This window comes from Bombina bombina, chromosome 7 (genome assembly GCF_027579735.1).
Source record: "Bombina bombina isolate aBomBom1 chromosome 7, aBomBom1.pri, whole genome shotgun sequence".
Taxonomy (NCBI): Eukaryota; Metazoa; Chordata; class Amphibia; order Anura; family Bombinatoridae; genus Bombina; species Bombina bombina.
Genome location: NC_069505.1, coordinates 618,766,288 through 618,784,265, shown reverse-complemented (window position 1 = coordinate 618,784,265; position 17,978 = coordinate 618,766,288). Strand labels below are relative to the sequence as shown.

At 35.9% G+C, this 17,978-nt stretch overlaps 1 protein-coding gene across 1 annotated transcript in view; it reads left to right on the top strand.

The window, feature by feature from the left end:
• Positions 1 to 17,978, top strand: part of LOC128636150 (zinc finger protein 420-like) — a 66,748-nt gene that overhangs the window by 8,923 nt on the left and 39,847 nt on the right. The window contains exon 3 of the mRNA XM_053689199.1: positions 10,445 to 10,555. Coding sequence (XP_053545174.1) covers positions 10,445 to 10,555 — 111 coding nt within the window. The remainder of the gene's footprint in view (positions 1 to 10,444; positions 10,556 to 17,978) is intronic.

The following is a 17,978-nucleotide window of genomic DNA, read 5'->3' as shown; positions in this document are numbered from 1 at the left end:
TAACCCCTAATCTTCCCTCCCTAACATTGCCGACACCTAACTTCAAGTATTAACCCCTAATCTGCCGACAGGAGCTCACCTCTACTCTAATAAATTTTTTAACCCCTAAAGCTAATTCTAACCCTAACCCTAACACCCCCCTAAGTTAAATATAATTTTATTCTAACAAAATAAATTGACTCTTATTAAATAACTTATTCCTATTTAAAGCTAAATACTTACCTGTAAAATAAACCCTAATATAGCTACAATATAAATTATAATTATATTATAGCTATTTTAGGATTAATATTTATTTTACAGGCAACTTTGTAATTATTTTAACCAGGTACAATAGCTATTAAATAGTTAATAACTATTTAATAGTTACCTAGTTAAAATAGTTACAAAATTACCTGTAAAATAAATCCTAACCTAAGTTACAATTAAACCTAACACTACACTAGCAATAAATTAATTAAATAAAATACCTACAATTATCTACAATTAAACCTAACACTACACTATCAATAAATAAATTAAATACAATTCCTACAAATAAATACAATTAAATAAACTAACTAAAGTACAAAAAATAAAAAAGAACTGTTACAAAAAATAAAAAAATATTTACAAACATTAGAAAAAAATTACAACAATTTTAAACTAATTACACCTACTCTAAGCCCCCTAATAAAATAACAAAGACCCCCAAAATAAAAAAATGCCCTACCCTATTCTAAATTACAAAAGTTCAAAGCTCTTTTACATTACCAGCCCTTAAAAGGGCCCTTTGCGGGGCATGCCCCAAAGAATTCAGCTCTTTTGCCTGTAAAAAAAAAACATACAATACCCCCCCCCCCAACATTACAACCCACCACCCACATACCCCTAATCTAACCCAAACCCCCCTTAAATAAACCTAACACTAAGCCCCTGAAGATCTTCCTACCTTGTCTTCACCTCGCCTGGTTCACAGATCGGTCCAGAAGAGGGTCCGAAGTCTTGATCCAAGCCCAAGCGGGGGGCTGAAGAGTGACGTCCATCCTCGGGCTGAAGTCTGGATCCAAGCGGCGGCTGAAGAAATCCATCATCGGGATGAAGTCGGAAGTCCATCATCGGGATGAAGTCTTCTATCAAGCCGCATCTTCAATCTTCTTTCTTCCGGAGCGGAGCGGAGCCATCTTCTTCCCAGCCGACGCAGATCCAACCTCTTCAAGCGACGCCTACTAGCCAAATGACGGTTCCTTTAAATGACATCATCCAAGATGGCGTCCCTCGAATTCCGATTGGCTGATAGGATTCTATCAGCCAATCGGAATTAAGGTAGGAAAATTCTGATTGGCTGATGGAATCAGCCAATCAGAATCAAGTTCAATCCGATTGGCTAATCCAATCAGCCAATAAGATTGAGCTCGCATTCTATTGGCTGTTCCGATCAGCCAATAGAATGCGAGCTCAATCTGATTGGCTGATGGAATCAGCCAATCAGAATTTTCCTACCTTAATTCCGATTGGCTGATAGAATCCTATTAGCCAATCGGAATTCGAGGGACACCATCTTGGATGACGTCTTTTAAAAGAACCGTCATTCGGCTAGTAGGCGTCGCTTGAAGAGGTTGGATCCTCGTCGGCTGGGAAGAAGATGGCTCCGCTCCGGAAGACAGAAGATTGAAGATGCGGCTTGATAGAAGACTTCATCCCAATGATGGACTTCCGACTTCATCCCGATGATGGATTTCTTCAGCCGCCGCTTGGATCCAGACTTCAGCCCGAGGATGGACGTCACTCTTCAGCCCCCCGCTTGGGCTTGGATCAAGACTTCGGACCCTCTTCTGGACCGATCGGTGAACCCGGCGAGGTGAAGACAAGGTAGGAAGATCTTCAGGGGCTTAGTGTTAGGTTTATTTAAGGGGGGTTTGGGTTAGATTAGGGGTATGTGGGTGGTGGGTTGTAATGTTGGGGGGGGTATTGTATGTTTTTTTTTTTACAGGCAAAAGAGCTGAATTCTTTGGGGTATGCCCCGCAAAGGGCCCTTTTAAGGGCTGGTAAGGTAAAAGAGCTTTGAACTTTTGTAATTTAGAATAGGGTAGGGCATTTTTTTATTTTGGGGGTCTTTGTTATTTTATTAGGGGGCTTAGAGTAGGTGTAATTAGTTTAAAATTGTTGTAATTTTTTTCTAATGTTTGTAAATATTTTTTTATTTTTTGTAACTTAGTTCTTTTTTATTTTTAGTACTTTAGTTAGTTTATTTAATTGTATTTATTTGTAGGAATTGTATTTAATTAATTTATTGATAGTGTAGTGTTAGGTTTAATTGTAGATAATTGTAGGTATTTTATTTAATTAATTCATTGCTAGTGTAGTGTTAGGTTTAATTGTAACTTAGGTTAGGATTTATTTTACAGGTAATTTTGTAATTATTTTAACTAGGTAACTATTAAATAGTTATTAACTATTTAATAGCTATTGTACCTGGTTAAAATAATTACAAAGTTGCCTGTAAAATAAATATTAATCCTAAAATAGCTACAATATAATTATAATTTATATTGTAGCTATATTAGGGTTTATTTTACAGGTAAGTATTTAGCTTTAAATAGGAATAAGTTATTTAATAAGAGTTAATTTATTTCGTTAGAATAAAATTATATTTAATTTAGGGGGGTGTTAGGGTTATAATTAGCTTTAGGGGTTAAAAAATTTATTAGAGTAGCGGTGAGCTCCGATTGGCAGATTAGGGGTTAATACTTGAAGTTAGGTGTCGGCAATGTTAGGGAGGGCAGATTAGGGGTTAATACTATTTATTATAGGGTTATTGAGGCGAGAGTGAGGCAGATTAGGGGTTAATAACTTTATTATAATAGCGGCGCCGTCCGGTCGGCAGATTAGGGGTTAATAAGTGTAGGTAGGTAGCGGCGACATTGGGGGCGGCATATTAGGGGTTAATAAATATATATATATATATAATATAGGGGTCGGCGGTGTTAGGGGCAGTAGATTAGGGGTTCATAGGGATAACGTAGGTGGCAGCGGCGTGCGGTCGGCAGATTAGGGGTTAATAAGTGTAGGCAGGTGGAGGCGACGTTGGGGGTGGCAGATTAGGGGTTAATAAATATAATATAGGGGTCGGCGGTGTTAGGGGCGGCAGATTAGGGGTTCATAGGGATAACGTAGGTGGCAGCGGCGTGCGGTCGGCAGATTAGGGGTTAAAAAAATTTAATAGAATGGCGGCGATGTGGGGGGACCTCGGTTTAGGGGTACATAGGTAGTTTATGGGTATTAGTGTACTTTAGAGCACAGTAGTTAAGAGCTTTATAAACCGGCGTTAGCCCAGAAAGCTCTTAACTACTGACTTTTTTCTGCGGCTGGAGTTTTGTCGTTAGATTTCTAACGCTCACTTCAGCCACGACTCTAAATACCGGTATTAGAAAGATCCCATTGAAAAGATAGGATACGCAATTGACGTAAGGGGATCTGCGGTATGGAAAAGTCGCGGCTGGAAAGTGAGCGTTAGACCCTTTCCTGACTGACTCCAAATACCAGCGGGCGGTAAAAACCAGCGTTAGTAGCCTCTAATGCTGGTTTTCACAGCTACCGCCCAACTCTAAATCTAGGCGTCAGTTAATAAAAACCTATAACATACATTATAAATAACATCTTTGGCACAATATGCTTCTCTCTACACCTCAGTGTAAGTCTAATAATGCCTAGTATATAATTGTATAGACCTCTCATGAGTCATTATTTAATTCTCTGCTAACTTATTTTGGGCATAGATAGGGAGAAGAGTAGTGGGAGGGGGACGGGGGAGGAGAGAGGGGGGGGAAACAGAATTAAAAGAAAGAGAAAAAACCCGAAATCGAACTTGCTTTATAAGACTTATCACCCTTTAACTGATATAGATTGAGCTGAGGAACCTTGTAGGGGGCATCAATATGTTACTGGGTATTTTAGGGGGTCTATCTTATTATCAGTTGCTATGAGGTTAAGGTGATATCATGTATCATTAAATTGTTTATACTGAGCTGTAACCCATAATGCCTATAAATGTATAGTAGTGCCAAAATTGAAACAGAGGTGTAAACTGTTCCACCCATCGATGGCCTCGGCCGCTGGCCACGTGGGGGGGATTATATAAGAAAGACACTCCATTATATTTAGCCCATGTGCTACAATACAACATTCAATTAACATACATTCACAAATAAATTTTTACAGTGCGATCTTAACTCTCCTTTTGCCATCATCAACCCCCTTCTGCACATAATTTCAATCCTTGGTCTGTGAAGAGTAACTGTTAAACAGCATTAATGTCCTCGGCACCTCCATTTTTATGGTGGAGCATTACTATTAGGCTGCTTACTAACATAAGTGTACTATAAACAGTTCAGGACCTCGCAACGTGGTAACCATACATTCAGTCCTTGGTCTTACCGGTATCTGGACCACAAAACTGTAACCATGGGAGTCTCTGATAGATTTGCCAAGTCTATGTTGCCACACTTATTATGTCCTTGCGTGCGGTTAGATGAGGATTCATCAGCCCAACCGTTCTTATAATAAAGTATATCTATCTCAATGCTTGTATCGTGTCGGTAATGTGAATTAAAACATAACTAACTTATATAACTTGTGAAACGCACTATCTAAACTATTTACCACCATCTACCTTTACTTGGTTATGGCTGAGATAAGCATTGATCAGTCCCCGGGTCTCTTCTGTCTGCGAGCCGTTGCCGTGGGTGGCCCCACGTGGAACCCTGTTAGTGCCTGAGTATTACTTGTACACTGAGGGCCCAGATTCGGCCTCAGTTCCCTTTGCCGTAGATCCATGTGAGTCCCGTGTGATATTGTCCTGCGAGTCTTATATAGGCCACTACTGCAGACCTCACATGTTGTAAATGTATATTCCTTTTTATCGCTTAACAGTCCTGTGAGTCCGGGCATCTGGAAAATCACACCCATCTTCACCACAAGTGCATCATGTGTCAGGATCTGATTTATGCATGGGAGCTGTGTCAAAGTTGTCCTCGGGGCCATGAGGTACTTTATGCTGGTTGTCGGGTAGCTGCCTCCAGTTTCAACATGCACAGGGACTTTGCTTATTATTTTCTTGTTTTGTAAGATCCCCTGTTCATACAGAAGTGCCTTTGTTTGCCTTTGTTTTGCCACCTCCTTGTGTGTTATTTTGCAGTATTATTGGGATGGTGTTTTCGGGCTCAGTTTTGGTGTACATCACAGGATTGGCGCCATTTTGAGTGGAAACATTCGTAGGGCTTTCTCTGGGATGACATATTTGCTCCTTAATGCAGAGTTTGTTCATCAAGTAATCGTAAGGAGCTTTTTCCAAAAGTGACTCAAACAATCTCTCTAATCTCTCAAGCGTTGGCATAAAATAGTTTTGCTGCTCCATTTCTCCCATATACACCATGTCGCTATGTTAGGTGCACTACTCCAAACACAGTTATCTCCTTCTAACGATGGCTTCTCAGTATATATTTGTTAGTTAAGAATGGGTGCTCTGACCTTAATTCCGATTGATGTGTTCAATTCGGGCTAAGTACCTCGGCACGCCGAGGGGGGATGCGCTACCTGCTTAATGGCCGCCGCCGCAGGTCTTCTTCTGTCCGATCTGGAGCTAGAACTTCATAAATACAGCTCGATTTTAATATATGTTGCACAGTAGAGCTATGCAGTGGTATAAGAAACAGTTCTTGAAATATGTCTGTATAATGCCTCCTGATTTCGGCGGAATATCCAGAGATCAGTTGGAGCTCTTGAGAATTGCGACCGCTCAGGATCGCTGTATGGACACGCCCCCAGTTTTGCCTATTTTTTAATAACATTGTGCTGATTTTTCAGATTCCTAACCAAGCCCCAAAGTTTTAGATGTATACTGATGTCTACAGATTCCTGTGGCTCCTGTTTGTATAATGGGTCTTTTCATATGCAGAGGAGGGGGGGGGGGGGGGTGTTGTCAGCTCTTCATGTTTTCTCAGCCCCTTTAACTGGGTGTCCCGGCCTTACCCAACAACAGTACTAAACTGGGAGCTTCTAAGTGCATTTTAAAAGGTTTTACACTGGATTTTTAGATCAGCATCTGTGCATATTCTTCTTTATAGTAGTGTCTATTACAAGCAGTTATATGGAAATTGGTGTCCCTTTAACCCTAACCTAGGGCTCAACAAATCTAGTGAGTGATAGCTCCTTGAAAATGGGTATTGACATCTGGTAAAATACCCCTACCCTGCTCATTGGCTGAAGAGAGGTCAAATCTTGCAGCCGCACCTCTCCCCTTTGTGGTGTGCGCTACTACACAATCTCCCTTGCCCAGCTGTCTTATATAAATGCTGTAGTTATGCTCAGTGCTCTCCACCTCTTCCCTCTTTTTTTTTTTTTTATTTAAATGGACACAAAACCCCAATATTTTCTTTCACGATTTGGATAGAAAATTAAATTTTAAGCAACTTTCCTTTTTTACTTCTGTAATCAAATTTGCTTCATTCTCTAGTTATCCTCTGCTGAAGGAACAGCATTGCACTACTGGTAGCTATCTGAACACATCTAGTTAGCCAATCACATAAAACAAATGTGTACAAGCACCAATCAGCAGCTAGCTCCCACTAGTGTAGGATATGGGCGTGTTATTTTTCAACAAGGGATACCAAGAGAACGAAGCACATTTTGAAAATAGAAGTTCATTTATAAGTGTCTTAAAATGACCGACTCTATCTGAATCATGCAAGTTTAATTTTGACTTTCCTATCCCTTTAACTCCCCCCCCCCCCCACACGGTGCTGACAGGAGCAGCCTCGGCAAGATGTCCTTACTCTTCAAGGTAAGAGTCAAATTATTGGGCAACTCAAGGGGTTAAAGCACTGTCTATAGTATGCAGCAGTACTTTATCGAATTGATTGTTTATGTTCCAGGCAAGCAAGAGTTGAGTCAGCCCTCTGTCACAATGTAGCAATTAAACCCCTTGAATACCTGGGGCGCGATCAAATATACGGCGCAGGTTTTGGCGCAAGCGTGGGATCCTGCGCCGCCCGTAATTTCACCTCGCACATCGGGGTATTACATAAACCCCGCCGGAAGTTCCTAAAGTGCTGTAAGTCGGATAAACTAGCGATGTCCAGAAATGAGCGTAAATACAAATTTCTGGAGTCGCTAGTGACTTACGGCACTTTAGAAACTGCCGGCGCCTAAGAAAAGTACAGAAAATAACAAATCTCCCGTAAAAGTCTAACACGCCTCCCAAAAATAAGCCTGACACGTAAAACCCCTATATCCGCAATCCCCCCTCTCATTACTAATATTAAATGTATTAACCCCTAGATCGACAGCCCCCCACAACGCAATATGCCTATTTAAACTATTAACCCCTATATCCGCCATCAAACCCACACTGCAAGTAATAACTAAATTATTAACCCCTAAATCCGCCAACCCCAACATCGCAAACTACCTGTTAAAACTATTAACTCTTAATCCGCCATTAACCCACAACGCAATAAACCTATTCAAGTATTAACCCCTAAACCGCCATAGCCCACATAGCCTATTAAATGTAATAACCCCTAATCTGCTGCCGCCAACGTCGCCGCCACTATAATAAAGTTATTAACCCCTAAACCTAACCCTAACACCCCCCTAACTTAAATATTATTTAAATATATCTAAATAAATTTACTATTATTAACTAAATTATTCCTATTTAAAACTAAATACTTACCTATAAAATAAACCCTAAGATAACTACAATATAATTAATAATTACATTGTAGCTATTTTATTATTTATTTTTATTTTACAGGCAACTTTGTATTTATTTAACTAGGTACAATAGTTATTAAATAGTTATTAACTATTTAATAGCTACCTAGTTAAAATAAATACAAATTTACCTGTAAAATAAATCCTAACCTAAGTTACAATTACACCTAACACTACACTATCATTAAATAAATTAAATTAATTAACTACAATTACCTAAAATTAAATACAATAAAATAAAATAAACTAAAGTACAAAAAAACTAAGAAACACTAAATTACAGAAAATAAAAAAATTACCAGAAGTTTAAACTAATTACGCCTAATCTAAGCCCCCTAATAAAATAAAAAAGCCCCCCAAAATAATAAAATTCCCTACCCTATACTAAATTACAAATAGCCCTTAAAAGGGCTTTTCGCAGGGCATTGCCCCAAAGTAATCAGCTCTTTTACCTGTAAAAAAAGAAATACAACCCCCCCAAACATTAAAACCCACCACCCACACACCCAACCTTACTCTAAAACCCACCCAATCCCCCCTAAAAAAAAACTAACACTACCCCCTTGAAGATCACCCTACCTTGAGCCGTCTTCACCCAGCCGGGCAGAAGTCTTCATCGAATCCGGGCAGAAGAGGTCCTCCAGATGGGCAGAAGTCTTCATCCAAGCGGCATCTTCTATCTTCTTCCATCCGACGAGGAGCGGCTCCATCTTGAAGACATCCGACGCGGAGCATCCTCTTTGTTCGACGTCCAACTGAAGAATGAAGGTTCCTTTAAATGACGTCATCCAAGATGGCGTCCCTTCAATTCCGATTGGCTGATAGAATTCTATCAGCCAATCGGAATTAAGGTAGGAAAAATACTATTGGCTGATGCAATCAGCCAATAGGATTGAGCTCGCATTCTATTGGCTGATTGGAACAGCCAATAGAAAGCGAGGTCAATCCTATTGGCTGATTGGATCAGCCAATAGGATTGAACTTCAATCCGATTGGCTGATTGCATCAGCCAATAGGATTTTTCCTATTGGATGACGTCATTTAAAGGAACCTTCATTCTTCAGTTGGACGTCGAACGAAGAGGATGCTCCGCGTCGGATGTCTTCAAGATGGAGCCGCTCCTCGTCGGATGGAAGATGATAGAAGATGCCGCTTGGATGATGACTTCTGCCTGTCTGGAGGACCTCTTCTGCCCGGATTCGATGAAGACTTCTGCCCGGCTGGGTGAAGACGGCTCAAGGTAGGGTGATCTTCAAGGGGGTAGTGTCAGGTTTTTTTAAGGGGGGATTGGGTGGGTTTTAGAGTACGGTTGGGTGTGTGGGTGGTGTGTTTTAATGTTGGGGGGGTTGTATTTCTTTTTTTTACAGGTAAAAGAGCTGATTACTTTGGGGCAATGCCCCGCTAAAAGCCCTATTAAGGGCTATTTGTAATTTAGTATAGGGTAGGGAATTTTATTATTTTGGGGGGCTTTTTTATTTTTTTAGGGGGCTTAGATTAGGTGTAATTAGTTTAAACTTCTTGTGATTTTTTTATTTTCTGTAATTTAGTGTTTGCTTTTTTTTTTGTACTTTATTTTATTTAATTGTATTTAATTTTAGGTAATTGTAGTTAATTAATTTAATTTATTTAATGATAGTGTAGTGTTAGGTGTAATTGTAACTTAGGTTAGGATTTATTTTACAGGTAAATTTGTATTTATTTAAACTAGGTAGCTATTAAATAGTTAATAACTATTTAATAGCTATTGTAACTAGCTAAAATAAATACAAAGTTACCTGTAAAATAAAAATAAATCCTAAAATAGCTACAATGTAATTATTAATTATATATTGTAGCTATCTTAGGGTTTATTTTATAGGTAAGTATTTAGTTTTAAATAGGAATAATTTAGTTAAATAGTAAATTTATTTAGATTTATTTAAATAATAATATTTAAGTTAGGGGGGGGTTAGGGTTAGACTTAAATTTAGGGGTTAATAACTTTATTATAGTGGCAGCGGCGTTGGCGGCGGCAGATTAGGGGTTAATACATTTAATAGGCTATGTGGGCTATGGCGGTTTAGGGGTTAATACTTGAATAGGTTTATTGCGTTGTGGGTTAATGGCGGATTAAGGGTTAATAGTTTTAACCGGTAGTTTGCGATGTTGGGGTTGGCAGATTTAGGGGTTAATAATTTAGTTATTACTTGCGGTGTGGGTTTGATGGCGGTTTAGGGGTTAATAGACTTTATTAGTTATTGCAGTGGGGGATTGCGGTTGACAGGTAGATAGACATTGCACATGCGTTAGGTGTTAGTTTATTTTTGCAGGCATTTTCGGGAGTTACGGTGCTCCTATACTCAGCACAAGACCTGCTACGGCTGCCTTTTATGGCGAGGTAAAAATGGAGTAAGATTTCTCCATTTTCACCATGTAAGGCCTTGCGCTGGATATTGGATACCGATTTACGACGCGGTCCCATGTTAGCCTATGGGAGTAATAATTGCGAGCGACGGGTGAAATATACGTGCGTAACTTGTATGCTACGCCGTATATGTAATACCAAAATCGCGTAAAAACTGGCGCCAGAGGATTTTGCGGGCGACGCTGCATATGTAATATGTAAGGCCCTTGTCTTTTATAAGCAGTGGTGAATTCATTGTTATGTGAGTGTGTATCTGTATCTAAAACCTACAATATATCCCTACAGGTTGTGTCAACAAAAAGCCATCAGTTATCATGAAGCTTGAGCAAGGGGAGGAGCCGTGTGTACAAAGGCGCCAGAGATGTACGGAGGAATTGCATATAAATACCGGCAACGGTGAGTAATGATATTTTACAGGACTAATAAGGGCAGAAAATAAACTACTGCATCAATAGTAGAGACTATTTTATAACTAATCTCTCCAATATCACAGAATACGCTGTAAACGTTAATAACCTTTTACTGTGCCTCTGATATGGTTCTATGACCCTATCGGCAGCCTATAAACTGAGTGCAATAGCCTATGAATCCAGCAGCCAATCAGAGCCTGTGGTGTAGCTGTCATGGCAGGAGAGCAAGAGATTTGTAAAGTTTTATTGGATTTATTTTTACAGCCAATCCCAGCACTAAACAAAGTTTATATATATAAGTGGCTATCTCATTCTGTAAACCTGTCACCAAGATTTATTGCATTGTCCTCAAGAGGACATATTAAGAGCCAGATTCCAAGTGGCACGTTAACTGTTTCGCACAAGGGAAAAGGGGATTTATCATGGCTGTCTGCACGCGACGTGAGTGCAGTCGCAATTTACGCTAGAATGATTACCACGTCCTCAGAGCTTTGGTTAACTGTTTTGTGAAACAAAAAAGTGTCACAAAACACATAAAAAATACATTACACAGTACAGTTACACTCATAATAACACTATTTAATAACAATACATTACTCAGTACAGTTACACTAATAATAACACCATCTAATAAATATACATTACACAGTACAGTTACACACATAATAACACTATCTAATAAATATACATTACACAGTACAGTTACACTCATAATAACACTATCTAATAACAATACATTACACAGTACAGTTACACTAATAATAACACCATCTAATAAATATACATTACACAGTACAGTTACACACATAATAACACTATCTAATAAATATACATTATACAGTACAGTTACACACATAATAACACTATCTAATAAATATACATTACACAGTACAGTTACACTCATAATAACACTATCTAATAACAATACATTACACAGTACAGTTACACATATAATAACACCATCTAATAAATATAAATTACACAGTATTGTTACACACATAATAACACTATCTAATAAATATACATGACATAGTATAGTTACACTCATAATAACACCATCTAATAAATATACATTACACAGTACAGTTACACACATAATAACACCATCTAATAACTATACATTACACAGTATAGTCACACACATAATAACACTATCTAATAAATATACATTACATAGTACAGTTACACTCATAATAACACTATCTAATAAATATACATTACACAGTACAGTTACACTCATAATAACACTATCTAATAACAATACATTACACAGTACAGTTACACATATAATAACACCATCTAATAAATATAAATTACACAGTATTGTTACACACATAATAACACTATCTAATAAATATACATTACACAATACAGTTACACAAATAATAACACTATCTAATAAATATACATTACACAGTATAGTTACACACATAATAACCCTGTCTAATAAATATACATTACACAGTACAGTTACCCACATAATAACCCTGTCTAATAAATATACATTACACAGTATAGTTACACACATAATAACCCTGTCTAATAAATATACATTACACAGTACAGTTACACACATAATAACACTATCTAATAAATATACATTACACAGTATAGTTACACACATAATAACCCTGTCTAATAAATATACATTACACAGTACAGTTACACACATAATAACACTATCTAATAAATATACCTTACACAGTACAGTTACACTTATAATAACACTATCTAATAACAATACATTACACAGTACAATTACACTCATAATAACACTGTCTAATAAATATACATTACACAGTACAGTTACACTTATAATAACACTATCTAATAACAATACATTACACAGTACAATTACACTCATAATAACACTGTCTAATAAATATACATTACACAGTACAGTTACACTCATATTAGCACTGTCTAATAAATATACATTACACAGTACACTCACACTCATAATAACACTATCTAATAACAATACATTACACAGTATAGTTACACTTATAATAACACTGTCTAATAAATATACATTACACAGTACAGTTACACTCATATTAGCACTGTCTAATAAATATACATTACATAGTGTTATTATGAGTGTGAGTGTACTATGTAATGTATATTACAAGTGGCACGTTAACTGTTTCGCACAAGGGAAAAGGGGATTTATCATGGCTGTCTGCACGCGACGTGAGTGCAATCGCAATTTACGCTAGAATGATTACCACGTCCTCAGAGCTTTGGTTAACTGTTTTGTGAAACAAAAAAGTGTCACAAAACACATAAAAAATACATTACACAGTACAGTTACACTCATAATAACACTATTTAATAACAATACATTACTCAGTACAGTTACACTAATAATAACACCATCTAATAAATATACATTACACAGTACAGTTACACACATAATAACACTATCTAATAACAATACATTACTCAGTACAGTTACACTCATAATAACACTATCTAATAACAAAACATTACTCAGTACAGTTACACTAATAATAACACCATCTAATAAATATACATTACACAGTACAGTTACACTCATAATAACCCTGTCTAATAAATATACATTACACAGTACAGTTACACATAATTACACAGTCTAATAAATATACATTACACAGTATAGTTACACACATAATGACACTATCTAATAAATATACATTACACAGTACAGTTTCACACATAATAACACTATCTAATAAATATACATTACACAGTATAGTTACACACATAATAACCCTGTCTAATAAATATACATTACACAGTACAGTTACACACATAATAACACTATCTAATAAATATACCTTACACAGTACAGTTACACTTATAATAACACTATCTAATAACAATACATTACACAGTACAGTTACACTTATAATAACACTATCTAATAACAATACATTACACAGTACAATTACACTCATAATAACACTGTCTAATAAATATACATTACACAGTACAGTTACACTCATATTAGCACTGTCTAATAAATATACATTACACAGTACACTCACACACATAATAACACTATCTAATAAATATACATTACACAGTACAGTTACACTTATAATAACACTGTCTAATAAATATACATTACACAGTACAGTTACACTCATATTAGCACTGTCTAATAAATATACATTACATAGTGTTATTATGAGTGTGAGTGTACTATGTAATGTATATTACAAGTGGCACGTTAACTGTTTCGCACAAGGGAACAGGGGATTTATCATGGCTGTCTGCACGCGACGTGAGTGCAGTCGCAATTTACGCTAGAATGATTACCACGTCCTCAGAGCTTTGGTTAACTGTTTTGTGAAACAAAAAAGTGTCACAAAACACATAAAAAATACATTACACAGTACAGTTACACTCATAATAACACTATTTAATAACAATACATTACTCAGTACAGTTACACTAATAATAACACCATCTAATAAATATACATTACACAGTACAGTTACACTCATAATAACACTATCTAATAACAAAACATTACTCAGTACAGTTACACTAATAATAACACCATCTAATAAATATACATTACACAGTACAGTTACACTCATAATAACACTATCTAATAACAATACATTACTCAGTACAGTTACACTCATAATAACACTATCTAATAACAATACATTACTCAGTACAGTTACACTAATAATAACACCATCTAATAAATATACATTACACAGTACAGTTACACACATAATAACACTATCTAATAAATATACATTACACAGTACAGTTACACACATAATAACACTATCTAATAACAATACATTACTCAGTACAGTTACACTAATAATAACACCATCTAATAAATATACATTACACAGTACAGTTACACACATAATAACACTGTCTAATAAATATACATTACACAGTACAGTTACACACATAATAACACTATCTAATAAATATACATTACACAGTACAGTTACACACATAATAACACTATCTCATAACAATACATTACTCAGTACAGTTACACTAATACTAACACCATCTAATAAATATACATTACACAGTACAGTTACACACATAATAACACTATCTAATAAATATACATTACACAGTACAGTTACACACATAATAACACTATCTAATAAATATACATTACACAGTATAGTTACACACATAATAACACTATCTAATAAATATACATTACACAGTATAGTTACACACATAATAACCCTGTCTAATAAATATACATTACACAGTACAGTTACCCACATAATAACCCTGTCTAATAAATATACATTACACAGTATAGTTACACACATAATAACCCTGTCTAATAAATATACATTACACAGTACAGTTACACACATAATAACACTATCTAATAAATATACCTTACACAGTACAGTTACACTTATAATAACACTATCTAATAACAATACATTACACAGTACAGTTACACTTATAACAACACTATCTAATAACAATACATTACACAGTACAATTACACTCATAATAACACTGTCTAATAAATATACATTACACAGTACAATTACACTCATAACACTGTCTAATAACAATACATTACACAGTACAGTTACACTTATAATAACACTGTCTAATAAATATACATTACACAGTACAGTTACACTCATATTAGCACTGTTTAATAAATATACATTACATAGTGTTATTATGAGTGTGAGTGTACTATGTAATGTATATTTATAAGACAGTGCTAATATGAGTGTAACTGTACTGTGTAATGTATATTTATTAGACAGTGTTAATATGAGTTTAACTGTACTGTGTATTGTATATTTATTAGATGGTGTTATTATGAGTGTTGCTCTTAATGTATTGTTATTAGATAGTGTTATTATGAGTGTAAGTGTACTGTTTAATGTATATTTATTAGAAAGTGTTATTATGAGTGTAACTGTACTGTGTAATGTATATTTATTAGATGATGCGATTATGAGTGTAACTGTACTGTGTAATGTATATTTGTTAGATGGTGTTATTATGAGTGTAACTGTACTTTGTAATGTATTTTTTTAGACAGTGCTAATATGAGTAACTGTACTGTGTAATGTATATTTATTAGATAGTGTTATTATGAGTGAGTGTACTATTTAATAACAATACATTACACAGTACAGTTACACACATAATAACACTATCTAATAACAATACATTACAATGTACAGTTACACTCAAATTAACACTGTCTAATAAATATACATTACATAGTATAGTTACACACATAATAACACTATCTAATAAAAATACATTACACAGTACAGTTACCCTCATATTAACACTGTCTAATAAATATACATTACACAGTACACTCACACTCATAATAACACCATCTAATAAATATATGTTACACAGTACACTTACACTCATAACACCATCTAATAAATATACATTACACAGTACAGTTACACTTATAATAACACTATCTAATAAAAATACATTACACAGTACAGTTACACTCATAATAACACTATCTAATAAATATACATTACACAGTACAGTTACACTCATAATAACACCATCTAATAAATATACATTACACAGTACACTTACACTCATAATAACACTATCTAATAAAAATACATTACACAGTACAGTTACACTCATAATAACACTATCTAATAAATATATATTACACAGTACAGTTACACTCATACTAACACTATCTAATAAATATACATTACACAGTACAGTTACACTCATATTCACAGTATCTAATAAATATACATTATACAATACAGTTACACTAATAATAACACTATCTAATAAATATACCTTACACAGTACAGTTACACTCATAATAACACTATCTAATAAATATACATTACACAGTACAGTTACACTCATAATAACACCATCTAATAAAAATACATTACACAGTACAGTTACACTCATAATAACACCATCTAATAAAAATACATTACACATAGGGATGCCAGGTGTCTGTGACAAAAATACTGGACAGATAAGCGGGGGGGGGGGGGTTAAAAAATAAGTGTGTGTGTGTGTATATATATATATATATATATATATATATACACACATACACACACACACACACACTGGGTGTGTACCATCCGGTTTAGGAACTAACACAATTGGACTGCTCCAATCACTGTGTGATTCTTCAATCACCCCAAGTTTAAAAAAAAAAATCCACCTCTAATTTAATAGCCTCCCTACGGGCTACAGGAACTCTATAGGGTTTAAGGGAAACTTTGTTCCCTGATTCTGTAACTGTCATGTTTAATTATGTTAGTTCTCCCTGGCATCATGGAAATAAACCTCTCTGTTCCTTGTAATAAAGTCCTTGACCTCTTGCTTTTGATGCACAGATAGGGTCTCAGAAACATTATTATTATCATTTATTTGTATAGCGCCGCCAAATTCCGTAGCGCTGGGTACAATGATAGGGGTATACAATGACAAAGATTTGTGATAAAATATAAAACAAAACAAATCTAGCACAGGAGGAAGAGGGCCCTGCTCCGGAGAGCTCACAGTCTATAGGTTTAGGGTGCAGAGACATAAGGTTGGGGTAGCTTGTCACATCGGTTGTAGTGGCAGCAGTGAGTCAGGCAGTTCATGTATTAGTTTGGTTCGGATGCGGGATGGAGGAGAGATGGTACGCCTCTCTGAATTGGTGGGTTTTCAAGGATCGTCTGGATTACCTCTGGCTCAGTAACAGGTATCTCTGTTGTATTTACCGCTCACAAAACCTTCCTATCCTTCCAGGGCTTCAGTAAATTAATGTGATAAATCTGCTCAGGTTTTCTTCTCCCTGGCTGACTCACCTTATAGTTTACATCACCCACCTTTTCAATTATCTCATATGGGCCGTGCCAAGTAGCCAAAAATGTATTTTCTACTGTAGGGCCTAAAACTAGTACCCTGTCACCAGTCTGAAACACTCTAGAATTACAATTATAACTGTGTTTTTGTGCTTCTTGGGCTTTTCCCATATGTTCCCTAACTATGGGCATGACGGCCTCCTTTCGATCCTGCATTTGAGATATATGCTCAATAACACTTCTATAGGGTTTAGTTTCCTGTTCCTATCATAACATTTGCTTTGTTCCCTTGGTGGTATTTTTGAAAACCTAATCCTAGGTAGGTTCAAACTGATTTCTAAAACCGTTAAAAACCGCCTCTTAGCTCAGAGAATTTTTACATTTTTTTTCACAGTTAGACAGTACTAGTTCATGTGTGTCATATAGATAACATTGTGCTCACTCCCGTGGAGTTATTTAGGAGTCTGCACTGATTGGCTAAACTGCTTGTCTGTCAAAAGCACTGAGGTAAGGGGCAGTCTGCAGAGGCTTAGATACAAGGTGATCACAGAGGTAAAAAGTATATTAATATAACTGAGATAAGGGGCA